Source organism: Aythya fuligula, chromosome 12 (assembly GCF_009819795.1).
Source record: "Aythya fuligula isolate bAytFul2 chromosome 12, bAytFul2.pri, whole genome shotgun sequence".
Lineage (NCBI taxonomy): Eukaryota > Metazoa > Chordata > Aves > Anseriformes > Anatidae > Aythya > Aythya fuligula.
Genome location: NC_045570.1, coordinates 9,902,464 through 9,919,525, shown reverse-complemented (window position 1 = coordinate 9,919,525; position 17,062 = coordinate 9,902,464). Strand labels below are relative to the sequence as shown.

General features: G+C 49.1%; 2 protein-coding genes across 2 annotated transcripts; both read left to right on the top strand.

Annotated features, from left to right (window-relative positions):
- Window positions 1–301: 301 nt before the first annotated feature.
- CX3CL1 (C-X3-C motif chemokine ligand 1) lies at window positions 302–8,139 on the top strand. The gene is made up of 3 exons (XM_032195836.1): window positions 302–428; window positions 3,422–3,542; window positions 4,434–8,139. Exons 1-3 carry the CDS (start codon window positions 362–364, stop codon window positions 5,626–5,628), a joined length of 1,383 nt encoding a protein of 460 aa, XP_032051727.1. The 5' UTR covers window positions 302–361; the 3' UTR covers window positions 5,629–8,139.
- A 7,543-nt stretch (window positions 8,140–15,682) lies between these two features.
- LOC116493892 (C-C motif chemokine 14-like) lies at window positions 15,683–16,994 on the top strand. Its single transcript, XM_032195525.1, has 3 exons — window positions 15,683–15,822; window positions 16,192–16,303; window positions 16,670–16,994. The coding sequence occupies exons 1-3, from the start codon at window positions 15,756–15,758 to the stop codon at window positions 16,770–16,772; spliced, it is 282 nt and encodes a 93-aa protein (XP_032051416.1). The 5' UTR covers window positions 15,683–15,755; the 3' UTR covers window positions 16,773–16,994.
- Window positions 16,995–17,062: the final 68 nt, after the last annotated feature.

Below are 17,062 nucleotides of genomic sequence, written 5' to 3'. Positions count from 1 at the left end.
AGAGACACGGGGATGGAGAAGCCAAGTCCTGGAGGCCCCTTCCTGACGTATATGCCAAGGAGGCTGGAGCTGCAGTGTGTGTGCTATTAGAAGCCGAGGTAACTGCAGCCGGGGAATTCCAGGAGCCATCTAGCTCTGGAACACAGGCACAATTCTTGTCCCGACTCTTCTTCCGCCTCCTGTCGTCACCAAGAAATGTAGGCGGGGGAGCTAAACAGGAGCGAGTCTATTTAAATCCCGGCTCAGAGCTCAGAGTCCTGGAATGAGCTGCGGCAGCTGCATTGCTCCGGAGGATGCAGTAGGCAGTCAGGAGCGAAAACTACTGCCTCTGTGTACCCTCCCTGCTGCTGACCACGGGAACATGAAGGTTGTTTCTTTCCAGATCCTGTTTGTGCTGAGGGTCCTGTGCCTGCTGACCCCGGCTGGAGGTGAGCCACAGCTCCGCGTACAATGCTTGGGGCTCCCTGGGACAGCAGCAAGGTTTACGGGCTTAGGCGAGGGGCTGGGGAATCGGGAGGTTTGTGTGAAGGATTAGTGAATCCTGCACAGCAGGGAAGTCAGTGCTGGGTCAGGTTACAGGCATGAAGGGACCTCGTGCCTTCCTCGGCTGTGGGAAAATCCTGTAGCAGGAATGGTCCGGGTGGGAAGCTGCGGGGGAGCCTAGGGCATCATCCTTGCCACAAGGGAGCCTGAGCAGCCCCGCTGATGGCTTTTGTCACTCCTGAGGGTAGATGGGGAGTGTGGCGGAGTAACACAAAGCCTCAGCACGTGCCATCTGGGCGGCATCCTGTCCCGGGATGGCTGTCAGCACAGCCAGCCAGCCTTTGGCATGTTGCTGCGAGCCGGGGGGTGCTGCTGCCTGCAGACGTGATTGCTGTGTGTATGTGCAGCAAGCACAGTGTGCACAGGCAGGAAAGGCTCTCCTGCTCTCCAGATAAAGATCTTGGTATGCTCTGGGGGCGTATGCTGAGCGGGGCTGGAGGACTGGGAGGAGGTGGGTGAAGTTTTCTCTAGGCTGGTCTCAGTTTAAGGCATCTGCACACGGACTGGTGATCGCTGCACAGATTGAGCAGGGTGGATTGCCAAGCTGGCAGGCAGCTTCTCATCAGCCCAGGCAAAACTGGACTTTGCCCAGGTCTAAGGGATGATGACGGAAAGGGAAAGAGACAGCCTTTATTAAGGTCTGTGCCCTGCTGCCACCAGATGGGAGGAGCAAAGACAGCAAGGAGCTTCTGCCTCTCCTCACACCTCTGAACAGGTTCTCCAGGGCTGGCCTGAGTCAAGCGGGCAGCAGGGATGTCGGACAGCTTACCCTGTGCTGCTTTGGCACTGCCTGGCTCTGCTCACATGTGGCCCAGCATCCGTCTTCTCTAGAGGGATGAAGTCAAACTGTCTGTGCAGGAAGAAAGAGCGGCAGGGCTCCCTGGCCAGGGTCTCTTGAGGAACTGTGCTGAAAAACTGGTAGGGATGGCTCCAAGGAGAGGTGGTCACAGCTGGGCAAAGTCCCAGAGCCTGGGTTTCCCTGAGGTCCCTGTGGCAAAGATTCAGATGTAGCTCAGCGAAGCTGTGTGCCCTGGGACAGCCAGGGATGGCCCCATGTTCCCCTCAGCTCCGCTCTCTCCTTGGAAAGAGCTTTCCAAGCTCCTCTGCTCCAGGAAAAACTCAGCACAAGCTCAGCTAATTGCAAATCATTCATCTGCAATGCCAATAATTGGAAAATCAGTTATTGGTTATCAATAGCTCTCTTCCACCTCCCTCCAAATTTCTCAGAAAAAAAAAAAAAAGACATTTGAGAAAACTCTAAAGTGGCAGCCCTTCTAGCAGCAGGAGCAACAAGAGACATGTTTGAGATGTATTCTCTCCACTCCCATCCAAAGACGGTCACTGCCCTGAGCAAAACAAGGTGGGGCAAATAAAATGTCCCCGTTTTCTGCTCTGAGCCCTATTTACAGCTTCTAGGTTTCCTGCATTTCTTCCTTCATGCTCAGGGCTAAGCCTGTCCTCAGCCTTTTTTCCCTTGGTCAGAGAAGGGCATTTTGGAGGGTGGCTGCAGGACACTTCCTTGACAAATCCCATCCTGCTCCAAGGTTGTGGCATGCTGACAGCCCTGTGCCATCAGCTGGGGTAACTGGCTTCTGTGCTTTGCGACCAAAAGTTCGAGCACATTAAATAGTTCTGCAATGTACATGGGCCACAGTGGTTTTGTGGACTTGCAGAACTAAATATGTACTTTCTGGAGCCTGCTAGCACCCAGGATTAGTCCGGGTTTGTGTACCTGGGCATATGTCTTTGGATTTCTGATTAGCCTGGTGCCTCCAGACCCTGCTTGAGTAACCCTTTACTCTGAGCAGCCCCTGTCCACCCCTGCCATGCGTCTCCCTGATGTCTGGGGAAGGATCACGCCCTTGGAGGATTGTTGAACAGGGATCTGAAAGTGGAAGACAACAGCAGCACGTTCCATGGTTAAGGCAACATTTTATAGAGACTGTGTGACCTAAACTAGAATCCAGCTTCCCTCTTCACAGGGGGCCTCGGAGAAATCAGGGTTTGTTGTTCTAAGCCTTGTCCCCTCTGGGACAGCAGAAAAAACTTGCTGAGTTGTGCAACCTCCGCTCTCTTGGCAGACGCCTGTTCTTGGAGGCTGGGGGTAAGTGCAGGGATGGATTCTCCTGTTGTGTGACTGCCTTCACCCCTTTTCTGAATGAAGGTGTGGGAGGAGTCTTTTTACATTTTGCAAAATGAAAACTATTGTCCAGAAGAGATGGGAAACAGATGTTTGGTGAGAGACTGCTGTGGCTTCGAAGTTGGACTGCTGCAATGATATCCCTGCACAGATGAGGGTTCCTTTTCTGCACCTCTTCTCTGAGTCTAAGAGGCATTGGAGGCTATCCAACAACTGAGTCACTTGCCTGGAGGGGACACCCCAGAGGGGAAAGAGATATGACTCATTCAGATAAGGACAGGACAGTCATTCTGACCTGTGCCAGGACCCAGTAAGGGACAGATATAGTGGCTGATATAGATGAAGATATGTGTCTTCTAGGCATCAAGCTCAGATCCAGCCTCCTGTTGCCCACAGGTGAAAGGTCCTGCTGCTTCCCAAGCCAGAGTTTGCACATCCTATAAGGCAAGCTGCAATGGTGTCTCAAGAATCACACATTTTTTTTTTATTTTTTTCTGTTTTTCTGGGTATCATATGGTCTGTTTGAATGATGCAAACAATCATGACCTTGACAGGATTTGCTTTCATAGAAACATCTCATTTTAGCAGGGATTGGAAATTTCCATTGCAAGCTTCAGAATCCTTCTCCCCAGAGGAGAAAAAGAATCAGAGCCAATGTTTATTGTGCCTAATAAAATAAAATAAAAAATAATGATTTTAAAAAAAACAGTGTTTAATATGTTGAAAATTTTATTTCAGGTCAACCCAAAGCACCTATAAAGTGTTCAAAAGTGTGTAACCGCTTTACGGGCACCTTACCTGAGAAACGGATAAAGAGCTACCGCTGGACTGAGCCCCAGTGTGCCAAACAAGCCATCATGTAAGCAGCTTCACTCTCTGGTTCCCTTGCCACATTCCCTCCACAAATGATTAAGAATCAACACTGTCATCAGATATCCTTGTTTGGGAACAAAAACATTCTGGAAACAGAGCCAACACTGACATTTATTTGAAGGCTTTTTGTTTGCTTGTTTGTGCTTCCTATTTAAATGCCAACATCCTCCAAATGAGATCAGGTTCCAGTTCACCCACACACAGTGAGACAGTCACTGCCATGAGTGATAAATAGATGAGGAAAGGGAAAGTACACGCTGGCAGAATGGGGAAGTGGAAGCACACAGCGTAAGAGTTTACGTGGTTCTGTGAAAGCAGGTATTTTCAGTGGAAGCAGATTCAGACTCATCAGCTTGTCTGAACGAGAGAAGCTGCCTTTTTTCCCCAGAATGATTGCTGTCTTTGACCTACCTTAAAGGTTAGGCACCACTGAGAGCACTGTGTTGCAGGCCAGGAGGTTGCACCAAGTGAACTTGCTGGGCTGACCTTGGAACATCTCACTGTCTGTCAGTAAAATGGGGATTTGTCTTCATGTATTCTTGACCCTGGGCAGCTGGTGCCTGAGTAGCTTCTTTCTCTGAGTGCTGGTGGCCAGCACTCAGCATAAGGACAATGCTTTCGAAAGAGAAAACCTGCTTAAGAGGAAGCCCTTCACCTATGAGTCATGTTCAGCTTTTGCTTATTCACTTTCATCTCAGAGGCATTTTCCCTTCCTAAAATAAATAATCCATCCAACTTGATGGTTTTTCCTATGGTAGGGGCTCAAGAGAGTCAGCAGTTCTCATCATTGCTACCTTTATGTCTTCTTTATCACTCTGATAATCTATGGCAATGTTTTCTTCATCTAACAAGTGATCCCTTTTTATTTTCACTTCAGATTTATTACACTGGCTTCCTTGGAAATTTGTGCAGATCCAAAAAATGAGCAGGTGCAGAAGATTATGCGGAAACTGGACCAGAAAAAGGCCTCAGCAGCACCACCATTTCCACACGCTGCCACTTCAGCAGCAGTTCCAGAAAAGCCTGGCATTTTTCACAAACACATCGGTCTTACAGTAACAGCTCCATCTCAAGCCACTGCTGCAACTACTCTTTTCCAAGGGACTGGCACAACAGTATTGGAGAGAACGCATGCTCCTGCTGCCATGACAGAAGTGACCAGCAAATCTCCACCAGCCATGCAGAGCACCACACAGTTCTCTGCAGGATCGTCCCCTGCGATATGGGAAATTGCTACACGCTCTGAAGTCAGTTCAGAAGCAAACAGAGACTCCTTAAAACCTGCACATTCAACAACTTCTGCAGCAGGCATGGTCTCCAGTCAGCCTATCTTACATCCCACAGCTCTTGTGCATGGCTTTGACAACACAGTAGGATTGACAGGAGAACCTGTAGGATATGCTGCAAGTGCTACAGCTGATGTTCAAGACACGTCTTCTCCTAGCTCAAATTCAGACCCTGTGTCCATTACTAAAGGATTGGACCATCCTGTACTTTCTACAGATGAATCCCTGGGCCCAACAAGTGCAAGAGCCAACACATCAGACACTGCTTCTAGCAGTTTTAATTCAGATCTCCCCTCCATCCTAAACAGCATGGAGATCAGCTCAGCCCCAGCCACCCCTGTTCCACCAGAGACTACTTCAATTTCTACTCTAAACCCCACAACTGCCATAGCCAAAGGTCCTCCCGCCCATACCAACAACATTTTCAGTTCCTCTGCAGATGCTGTTGGTACTAGAACATTTGGTTATTCATCACCCTTAGGAAAGCAAGATCACCCAGGTACGTTAGTTTTCACTACTCAACCATTCTCAGGCCAAGCCAGAGCGCAGCTGACTACAAAAAGGCCACATGATTCACCTTCACTCAGCTTCTTGCCAAGATCTCAAACACACTTTATCATCCCAGTCTCCCTGGTAGGTGGACTGATTGTTTGCACCGTTGCTGCTGTGTGGCTATATACAAAATTTGGAGTCAGAACAGAAACAGTGTCAAGAGAGATGGTACAAGGCTTGCTCTACCAGAAGGAGGGACATCAAAACAATGTCTATCCAATGGAAATAATCTGAGTGCTTTATGGAATGGACATTTTTGGTCTAGAACATTGGTTTCTAGAACATTGGACCTTTCTGGTTGCTGCCAGAAAGCTAAGCTTGTGCAAAACTAGTTACCAGTACGAAGCAGTACAGGAACTAAAAATACCTAAGAAAACAGATTTTATAGGAGCAGAATGTCCGAAAATGTATCAAAGTAGTCATTGACCAATGACGTTATTTTAGAAATATGTGGGGAGCTTTTTTCTCTGGCACTGTTACATAGAAAGGATATTGCTCTAATAGAGCTGCTTGGTGGCTGTTTGCCTGGTGGTGGGCAGAAAGTAATATCTGAGTTGCTTTGGGGAATTTTTCTGCATTTCATCATAACCTAGCTGAGAAGCCACCCACTCACTCTCCCACACTACTGGACTCAGGCTCTGCCACCTTGAGCAACTTTACACCAAAACACTGATTTTGCACTTACAAACTCTCTGCTGCTTCTTTCTTTGCACTTCAGGTCACTTCTCTGACAGACCTTGACCGATGCTGGCAGTCAGTGGGAGCTGGCTCTCCTTCAGCTGATTAAACATCCCATTTAATTGGGTATCTAATGGCTAGAGCCAGCAGCGGTAGTCCAGCTTTCAGACAGAGGTGGCTAAAACATAAGCTGATTTTTCTCTGTACATAGGGGACTGAAGGTCAGTGCTACAGATTTTACTTTTCAGAGGTGCTGGCACTCACAGTCTATCTCCTCCTCAAAGTCAGGCCACTTTTCCTTCCAACAGGCAAGGGCATTTCTTCTCACAGATTTAGTCTGAGACCTGATTCTTGACAAATCAACTGCAATAAAACCCTTTCTTCCAGATAATGTACCCTGTGTCCAGATGCATCTAAAACAAAGGCAGGATAATATGGATGAGCCTTTATAAATGAGAGAAAATCTGGAAGAAGGTGCCAGAGGCCCTCAATAATTTTGCTATTACGTGTTGTAATATTTTTGCTGTACTCTGCTGTTCAGCAACCACAAAAACCAGAAAATACACTCCTAGAATACCTAAATGCAATTCTGGATTCAGTAATTATAGGAATTACTACACCACAGCATAATTACCTTCCTTCCCATTCCTTATTCTCTCTAGAAATAAGCACATTTGGTGATCCAGAAAAAAGCATGAAATCCTCATTCATGATCCTACACTTCAGTCCCATGGTAGTTCTTTTTATATAGCACTGATTACAGCATTAAAGCACTGTAACAGTACCAAAGGTGTTTTTTTAACACAAATTGTCTCTGATTTTCACACATCCAGACACTGCTGTATGTAAGCCTTATCTTTTATCTGTGATCAGCTCGTGAAAGCCCTTATTTAACATTTACTCCACCATGAATTTTGCTTGAGCAAGTAAAGGTCTTTATAATAGCACGCTTTGTAGGTAAAGTATCAAAGGTTTATATCAAAGTTACATATCAAAGATCCTCCTCTAACCGACCTCAGTGGATCAGATCTCAAAAAATGGATACACATGTAGAATAAGAAAATAAAAACATAATAAGCAGGATAATCAAAGCAAAAATGATGAGCCAGCTGTAAAGACAGGCCTGTTAGACCTATCAGATACCACCTTTGGGGCATCCTCCCAGTCCTGGAGGTGGACTGACTGCACTGGTGTTTTGTTTTTTGATATTACTCAGCCCCTTATTTCTGCATGTCCTTGATTTAAGACAGGGTAGACTGAGATTTATCTAGGGCTTTGCAGGTACAAGGGGTAGAGAATGCAATTGGATTATTTGTAATTAAGAACTGTGGATGAAACCCATCTTTGTGCAGAAGCATTCCTGTGCAGCCCAAATCCTGTAAGTATCTGGGGCTGATTTACATGAACTGCGGGAGCCATCAGCAGTGCCTCCCATCTGTCCCGTTCGTGTGCAGCTGGGGTTCGTGGCCTTGCAGTTCATGGAGTGATAGACTATAGCATTATTTTTATACGAAATATTAGAAATAAATTTTTGTAGTGAAGTTTTGTAGTGATATGAACGTGTGTAACCTCCTGTCCTTGCTTGTGGCTCAGTTTAGACTATTCTGGGAACACTGGAAAATGCTGTACCTTGGTCTGTTTTCTTGCTGGTCCTGGAAGGCTTGCAGATCTGGCTCCATGGGAGTGGGGTCACTCTCCAAGGCACTACAGCAGATGGAGCGGGCAAAGACACCCTGTCCTTTGGTCTCCAGGTGTGCTCGGGAGGGCATCAGGGCTTCACCCATGGGTTGTGGCTGCTGCTGGGGCTGTGAAACAGCAGTGGCTTTCACTGGGAGAATTCCTGACCCATCGCAGGCAGGGCAGACTGGGAACCACCACCTCTCATTGCTTTGTGCTGTGTGCTGACGGTTTGGGAAGACACAAGGGGAACGTATCTGTCGCAGGTGACAGGGGTGTAAAATGTCATTTGTTGTAGTGTGCCAGAAGCACTGGTTTGTGTACTGAGTCTGTATGAGTGTGCGTGAGTAGGATATATACTGTATTTTTTTAGAAGTAAAGATAATAAAGTTTTTTCTGTAAAAAACTGTTGTCCTCAGGAGGTTCAGACCAGGGCTGGATGACCAAACCGGGTCCCTACGGAGATGACCGCATGGGATAAAGCAAGGTGGGGGGAACCACAGCATCACTGAGAGATGGCAAAGCCAGCACAGCTGATGTCACCAGCCTGCTGCTCTGCCTCTTCACTGTTTATGGGTTTGAGGCTTGCCAAAACAATTTTCAGGGAATGAATTTGCTCACGTTTCCGATTGTGCTAAGGCAGTACTGAAAACCAAGGGGGGGATTTGCTTTGTTTAAGCAAACCTACAGTCAGACAACAAACCCAGCAAACCTACAGTCAGACCACAGGAAAACATTCTGGTCTGAGCCGGGTCTATAAGGGGGCAAGAGGCTGAGCTGGGACCTCTCCCAGCCCTAGCCAGGCCCTGGGCTGCTCTTGCACAGTCCTTCATGCTGTTGCACCACTGGCCAGAGTGTGCAGGGAGGCTGTCAAAGTCCATAAAAACTTCCCCACGATGAGTCACCAGGCCAGAAAGGTCGTTCTGAGGGTAAGGAGCTCTGCAGAAAGGGAAGTAAATTTTTTCTCCTTTGTTATCAGAGAAGCGGCAGGGTTCATAAATGAGTTCATAGCCTGCCAGAAATAGTTTCCCATGTGGTGAACACAGGCACCTGTCACTGGCCCAGATGCAGTCTGGGATCTGCGCCTCCAGAGCACTGAAACAGCACTGGCATGGCCAGGTACCTTCAGCCAGCTGGTGGCATGCACACACCAGCTTTCCTGCTGCTCCCTGGCTTCTCTGTTGTGCAACAGTCCAAATAAAGATCTTGTGCAAACGATGGCCAACCACTACCCTTCTCTTTCTCCTCCTGGAGAGCCATGGGCTGCCTTCAGGTGCAACAGACTGAGGAATTGGGCCCATGGGTTGACTAATGCCATATCTGTCATGCTTCAATGGAACAAGGCTTGCCTTCTGCAGCTAGCCTGAAAGACACAAACTGCTGCCTTGACATTCCTGCTCAACTGCCCAGCACACAAGAACCAGCAAAGCCCACGGCCAAAGAGCGTGCTCCTTCTGGTCCATTGCTGACCCATATCTTTGGTCTTCAGCTCCATACTTTCTGCAGCACTTCATTAGCTCTGTTTTGATTGACTTTATGAGACCAAGGAGTCACTGGGAGTCCTCACAGGCTCTCTTCCATTCCTTCACATCCCCACAGTATCCATCAGACGATGCAGTTGTAGGCCTTGAGTGCACTAATTAGCCTTACTCACCCTGAGCAGCCTCATTTGTAGATGGTCTCCCACTCCAAGCCCTCTGCCTGAGGCCCAGGAGACCCATTTAAGCTCAGGGTTGGGCCTTCAGCCCTTGCTGTGGGTGTGTTGTAGGAGTGCTGCTCTGATATCCTCACTCTGTCCGTGTTTCCTGGGTGGACATTGGACCTTTACGGTAGGTAGCTTGTCTCATGGACGGATGGACAGACCTTTTGGTGTTGTAGCTGTATCTCTGGCCCCATCTCCTGCCCCCTTGTCTCCTGGCTTATCCTGCTCTTGCTGCTCCCTGCAGGCTGGGCCTGGCAGTGAGACACCTCTGGCATCGTCTTCTCCGAGCCCTTACTCCTCTCCGGGGTGATGTGTGAGGAGCACAGTTATTCCTGTGAAGCAGTCTCCACAATCTCAGGGCTGAGACTTGGGCTGTGATTTAAGAAATGTCAGCTTTGTCCCCGCTCAGCTTTGTGGTTTTTCTATGAAGTGTTATGCAAGTGCGCACATGCTTACGGCAGACTCTGCTCAAGATAGCTTACCAGCCTTTCCTTAACACTGGCCTTGTATAATGTAGCACAACCCCTTGGGTTTACAAAGAGGTCTCTCACCTCTCCTCTGTGTTTAAGTCTCTGCCAGAGATCCTTTTTTATGTTCACCTGGAGCTGTTGCCCTGGGTGAGCTGAGCTACGTTTTGGAGCCCCGCCACCCTGCAGCTGTGGTCACGGGAGCCAGTTCCTCTTTCTTCTGAATGCCACAGGCACAGTGAAGCTAGCGATGCCCTTGTTCAGTGGTAACCTTATGGTAAAGAAGACACCAAGGGCTTGTCAAAAAAAAGTCCACGGCCATGTAAGGGACTTTAAGGAACTGCACATCTGCACCTTAAGGAAGTGCACAACTGCAGCTTTGTTGTGTGGCTTTTGTTCTTCTAAGGCAGCCATGCTTTAGCCACAAAGCCATGCTTTGTGTTTGCCTAATCAACTTTTACAAAGGTTGTGTCCATGCCTGCTTTACTGCAAGGGCTACACTTGTAAATACAGAGGTTGTCAGGCCTCGCCATGGTCAGACCTGTTCAGTGACCATCTCAGATAATGGGGAGAGCTTCATTTCTGAAGCACCCCTGAATTCTGCCAGATGAGCTGCAAGGCCACAAAGCAAATAATTTTTAAAAAGTACTAATAGAAGGAAGTGAGAAGAGACCTCTAAGAAAGCATGGGATGTCAACTTGACAGCTCAGGCCATATTCAGCACAAATATATTTATTTTTTTTTACTATAATATCTAGGAACCTTAAAGTATTTTTCTCATTGCATTCTTTCAACTGTCAATTATTGTTCTTGAGAGTGTTGGCTTTTATCCTACTGAAAACTAAGGAACAAGTTCATAGCTTGTCTTCTTCTGGTTATCAGGACTAAATCATTAAAGGCTTCCCAGCTCCAGCTGAAATTAGTTTTATTCTGTTATCATTGCTTTGCTTTAGTTCTCCACTTCTGTCTTTAACTCTAAGAGCTCAAGAAAGGACAGGGTTGAAAAAAGGAGGCTGAATCCTCACCAAACATTATTCCGCCCCCCAAATTCTACATTTCATAGAAGCTTCCCCAGCACAGATTTTCCCTTGGAAGCAGTAACTCCTCCTGACACCCCAGGTCTGTCCTTCATTTAACCTGATGGGTGTTGATGAACCTCACTGGAGAAAAATGGAAAAAATGTCTCCTTTTCAGTGCATGTTCCAGGTATACGCATTTTAGTTCACCATCCACACGTCTGGAGGATATGCACTGAAAAGAGCTTTCACAGAATCGTCTAGGCAGGAAGAGACCTCCAAGATCACCGAGTCCAACCTCTGGCCTAACACTGACCAGTCCTCCACTAAACCACATCACTGAGCTCTACATCTAAACGTCTTTTAAAGTCCTCCAGGGATGGTGACTGAACCACGTCCCTGGGCAGCCCATCCCAATGCCTAACAACCCTTTCGGTAAAGAAGTTTCTCTTAACATCCAACCTAAAAAAAAAAAATCTTTATCAGGTGGTTTCTGCTTTATCAGGCAGAAGCTTTATCTTCAGCTATATCTTCAGCTTTATCAGGCAGGATCCTGCATTAGCCTCCACGGTCAGGGCTCTTGCCTGTATGGACATATCCTTCCTCCAGTTCTGTCACTCTCCCCCTGCCTACATGCCTAAATTTGAAAAAACTGGCATCACACATTTCCCTCCCCCCCCCTTTTTCTTAGCAAAGTAGCTACTTTCAGTTTCTGGTCCAGGTACCTCCAGACCTTGCTCTGCTTGGCTATGTTGACTACTGCCTGGCTGGAGTGAGTTTCTAGTCTCTGGGGCACAGGGAAGACCTCCTCAGTTCCCGGAGACGATGGGCAAGCTTGCTCAGTGACTCAGTACAGATAATCCTCTGGAGAAAGGCTCCTGGACATACCCTTCCTGCAGCCTTTGAAACTTGTGACTCTGGGCAGGACTTACCGCACAGGATATGCCTTGGTCAATCACCAGTTTCCAGTGCCTGGTGGTCCCCAGTGTCCAGCTGTAGGAAGCAGGCTTTGGAAAAGACTCTTGTTTTTATCCTTTTGAAGTGTCTTTCTGGCCTCTAGGAGCTGGCACAGTTGTACCCGGAGTCTCAGCATGAACTCCAGCAAGGAATGAGAGCATCACATTTGTTTTGTGATCACGTTTATGAATCAGCCAGGGCTTTAAAATGGATCTAGGATCACCTGGAGAGCAGAGCCTGACCTTCCAAAGCAGTGTAAAGACAGTACGGCTGCTCCCAGCTGTATGTTTCCAGCAGAGATGGGAACGCTCAGTTATCTGCTGAGACTCCTTTTCCAGGTGCGTGGCTCATTCTGCCAAAATCCTTCTTTCTCACAGTGGCACAGGTGCTGGCAAACACCCTACCCCAAGCTCTTCTCTTCCTCCTTCTGCAGAATCAAGATAATGATGTTTATTTTTCATGTAAACAAGCAAATTCTCCACAGCCTGCTCAACTGAGAAGGGAACTTGGGTCAGCTGTGGGGCTTTCCAGCATCCCTCAGTTAATGACAGTGCATCAGCCTTTCCCTTCCCAAAAAGTAAAAGAATAGACATCAAGGGATCTCCAGGGAGCCGTGAATTGTCTAGCTGTGATAGGGATCGCTTGAAAACACGACAAAGGGGAAGTAGAGTAGCCCGGGCCAGCTCTTCTGCCAGAAAAACAAGCACAGCTCTGCAGAAGTGGGGCCACACTAGTATTTTACTTACTTCTCCAGGTTCTTTCCATCCAGAGCAGCCTCTGGATATCCCTCTGCTGGGTATTCCCGTGCTTGCAGTTCTCCCTTGCACGGCTTGTTGGGTGAAGCCCCAGGCCAGGGGAAGGCAGGCAGCAAGATCATTCCCTACAGGTTTCCAAAATGTTTCTCTGTTGCCTGGGGTCCAGCCCAAGTGGTTTTGCCCTAGGTGTAGTTAAGGCTGTGCGGCTATGTAGTAGTCAACATAGCCACACTGCCACCCTGGGTGGCAGTGTGGGTGTCCTGGCTGCGGGGGAGCCTGTGTTCCCCCACTTTGGGGACATCTGCCATGGAGATGACAGCAGCAGGCCACTTGCTCAGTGGCCCTGGTCCTACACATATCACAAGCAACATAAAAATGCAGCCAGACCACGCAGCATCCGGAGCTGTGCCATGGTCCACGTGCCCACCTTGGTGTTACCAGTTTGCAAGAAGGGAGCCTGCAGCACAGCAGAAATGGGAAAATGGCTGAGAAGGGAGCACCCACGAAGCCTGTGGGAGGAAGACAAGATGCTTTCGTGGATCAGTAGCATGAGGAATTTATTGTAGCCCTGGGAGCTGTTGAGTCACTGGGTTGAGGGCATGCCAGTAGGAATGACACCAATTTTTTGGGTTATGCGATCTATTTACAAATGTGTTATTTTTATTCTAGCCTACCTTGTGCTTCCAGGGTTCTTGGGTTTTAAAAGGTTCCCTACTGGGAACTTGTCTCATTTATGGTCTGACAACACATTGCTTTGGGGATTCAAGCCCTTTTGGTGAATTGGCAGAGTTTGTTGATGAGGAAAGAAACACAAGGAGTTGCGTAATTGCTCTGGCCAGCTGGAGATCCCTGTAAGCTGGTTAACTTAACCATTGTCCAGCATCTTCCCTTTCCATCTGAATTCTGCAAAGGGAGACGTACACACACACGTGCACACCCACACCAGGACACAAGTGCAGGCAATGGCATGGTGCCATTTGGCTGTGGCTCTGTCTCCAGCTTGGAGGATGACTGTTGAAGAGGACGCGTCCTTATATTGATGGCTGTGCACTCAAGGCACAAGGGGGCTTGCTCTGACCCTAAAACATAGCCTGGAGTCATAAATCAGCCACAAATCCCTGTACTGAAAGAGTGGCAGGTTCACCAGATAGGTCCCAATGAGGTGGGACCTGATGGCTCCTCTTGCCACGAGCTTTCTTGGGGATTGGACACCTGGAGGGAGCACAGCATGCCAAACACTGACCTCAGGAGTCTGCTCCTGTGTTGCAGCACCTCTGTGAATCTCTGTGAGCAGGGCAGGGGGCCCTGACCTCTGCTTGTGGCTACTACACACAGGCTGAGGAGACAGCCCCACGGTTACTGTCCTTCCAAAAAAGAAGGCTTCATCCTTCTTCCAGCCACGTCTGGCTTCTCAGGGAGCTTGGTGAGCACTGTCACTCACATTCTTTGAATGACAGCTTGTGGGGTGAAAGAAAAACATAAATTGAGAAGCTTTGCTTCCAGCATCCTGCTTCAGGAGTGCCAGCAGAAAAGGAGCAGCACAGCTCTGGAAGGAATCCTTGTCCCCAGCCACCATGCTGTGCTCTCCTGGCGATGCCATGTCCAGTGCTGCCTTATCCCTGTGCAAGCAGTGTGGTGCCCCAGGGAAAGAGTGTAAATCTTCTGATTTACACCAGCTGTGGGCGTACTCACTGGTGGGGGCTTGGTGCTGAGCTGCTCCAGCCCCCTGACTGGGGGCCACACAGCATCGGTAACCTCATGCCAGCTCCTCTGGGAGAAGTCACATCTTTGGGATGGAGGAACTCTGCTATGGTGTTCTGAGTATTTATTTTAATAATTTATTCCACTGCCCAGCTTTTGGCATACACCACTGGGGCTCCTTCTTGAGTGGGAGATGTGCCTCCTGCTGCAGCTGGGGTCAAGGAGATCTGGGCATGGCAAGAGCAGGCCTTAGGATTCTGCAGTTTTCCCCCAAGTTTTCTAAAAGGCAGCCAGGGACGACACAATGCCCAGCACAATATCCCGCTCGAGCCCTGCTCCCCTTGGGCAGCGTACAGTGGGTGAGGGGGGACCGTGGTGCCCCTAGGACCTGTGTGGGACCCTGCTGCTCCACACACTTACTCACAGCCAGGCAGAAAAGAGGGAACAGGGAAAGAACAAGCACCTGGGCAGAGCGGGGTGAAGCATTCCCCAAGAGGTAGCCCCCATCAGCAATGCCTTTCTGCATGTCCTTGCAGGATCTGGGAGGCTGCAAGGCTGCAAAGAGAAGGAAGATGCAGGAAAAATACTCAAGAACTCGAAACACAAACTTTTCCTTCTACATCTTTCAGCCTGATTCGGCCCTGTGCTCTGCCCCACAGCCAGAAAGCTAAAGCAGCCTCATCTGCAAGAGAAGACTCTGCCGCATCCAACTCTTCTTTCACCCAACTCTCCTCAATTATAGAAGAGGATTTTTTGGCGAAAACTTGTGTTCCTCTCCATAGGAACAGGTGCAGTTGTGACACAATGTTTGACAGTACTTGACATCTTGACATCCTACAGCTTTTGAGCCACAAAGGGCTGGTGGGAGCAGCGGTCACTGCACTCCTGCTTAACGCTCCTGTGGGAATTCAGTCGATCCACACTTTCTCCAGAACATTTTTTTTTTAATATTTTTTTTTGCTGTCAGGCTGAAAAGCAACTTTGTGCCGAAAGCATGGTACTGCCTTTTTTGTCAACACAACCCATTCTCTGTGGGTTTTGGAGCCCTTCAGTCTCTGCTTCCGTAGAGGAGGTTTTCACTTCCCTCTTCAGCTTTGTGGCTTTCCCACAGGCCAGTCTCAGTTTACAGAGAAGTTATTGAGGTCTGCTTGTCCTTTCTTTCTAGGGATTACCTCTGTCTGTAACCCTAGAGGTGCCACGTGACATGGAAATTCCCTTCCCCTAAGAAAATGCATAGGGCTTTCACTTGAATTGGGTGGAAATTCTTTGGAAAAGAGCTAAAATGGGGGGGGGGGGGGGGAGGGTTGGAGAGGATAAATTGCAGCACCTCCCTGCCTGGGCTAACATCACAGCTCTTCAGAAGAGGCAGAGCAGCACTGTACTGAGGAAGAGCCCTCGCACAGCCACCATGCTCAGCACAAGACCAGTCCTGCTGCTCCTGCTGCTCCTCACCTTCTCCCAGCACTGCGCCACAGGTGAGGCACCTCGCGGGCTGCCAGCACCCTGGCTGGCTGGGGACCTGGCTGGGGATGTTGCCCTGGGGAGCTCAGGGATGAAAGCCCAGCGGGGACGGTGCTGTTGGCAGGAGGAGCAACCCCCAGGGCTCCTGGCTGGGACGGGGCTGCAGGTCCCAGGGGTGCAGGGAAGGACGGGGACGGCACCCTGAGCTGGGTGGCCTTGGCATGGGGCTGGTGGTGCCTCCTCCTGCCGTCACCTGGGGCTCCTTGCAGCAGCAGCTGCAGAAATCGAGGGATTTTGTGCGTGTCAGCTTTGTTATGGGGAAATGACTTAAAGACTGCTTTCCAAACCAGCATTCACAACCTCACTTTCTCTCCCTTCTCCAGCTCCATACTCACCTGCAGAATGCTGCTTTGAGTACTTGAAGTCACCTCTCCGGTATGATGTGCTGAAGGATTTCTACGAGACTCCCACAGAGTGTTTTTACCCAGGAATTGTGTAAGTCCTTGTAATTTCCCTACCATTGCACTGTCTCCTGGGATGCTGCAGGTGCTTTATTCCATCCCATCTGGTGACAGGACCCAGCCCCCTGCAGGGGACCAGGATGGGTCTACATGGCCTCTATCCACCGGAGGGGCTGCAGCAGGGTGGCTGACTGGCAGCACAAAGTAGGGAGGACACAACTCTCTGGCCACTTCTCCAGAGCATGGTTAAGGACGCAAGTCCATTGGGGCTCCTGAAGGCTCTTCAGAGCTTCTAGGGCCACAGGGAAGGGAAAAGGATTGCAGGGAAGGGAAGAGGGAGGACATGGGTCTGGGATTGCAGCTGTTGTTTCCCACCAACCTTTGCCTTTCATCTCATCAGGTTTAAGACCAAGAACGGGAACAAGGTCTGTGCAAAACCAAAGACACTTTGGGTGGAGAAAGCTATTGAGAAACTCAGAAAGAAGAGGTCTCACACCTCCTGATGCAGAGCAGATGCCCCAGTTCAGGCTACCCAGCTTTCTGATGGGAATATTTCTACACAGCATCCTGCGGAGGCCCCTGATGCTGATGGATGGCACGGCCTCCCCTGAGCCCTGTGCTGCACCGACCAGCCAGGCACCAGATCCTGGGATGCTGCAGCCCTGCCAGCTTCCACCCATGGAGCAAATAAATAAACCTCAAATAAAGGTTTCATTCACACACTATTAAGGATTGGTGTCCTTCTCTCTCCCAATCCCAGCAGAGTGCTGCTGTTGGCTGGTCAGGGCATGGA

Excerpts from the sequence above, each read along its gene's own strand:
- CX3CL1 (XM_032195836.1), top strand. The coding sequence starts at position 362 with ATGAAGGTTGTTTCTTTCCAGATCCTGTTTGTGCTGAGGGTCCTGTGC. Across the intron at positions 429-3,421 it reads CCTGCTGACCCCGGCTGGAG|GTCAACCCAAAGCACCTATA; the intron begins GTGAGCCACAGC and ends ATTTTATTTCAG. Across the intron at positions 3,543-4,433 it reads TGTGCCAAACAAGCCATCAT|ATTTATTACACTGGCTTCCT; the intron begins GTAAGCAGCTTC and ends TTTTCACTTCAG.
- LOC116493892 (XM_032195525.1), top strand. The coding sequence starts at position 15,756 with ATGCTCAGCACAAGACCAGTCCTGCTGCTCCTGCTGCTCCTCACCTTC. Across the intron at positions 15,823-16,191 it reads CTCCCAGCACTGCGCCACAG|CTCCATACTCACCTGCAGAA; the intron begins GTGAGGCACCTC and ends TCCCTTCTCCAG. Across the intron at positions 16,304-16,669 it reads TGTTTTTACCCAGGAATTGT|GTTTAAGACCAAGAACGGGA; the intron begins GTAAGTCCTTGT and ends TCATCTCATCAG.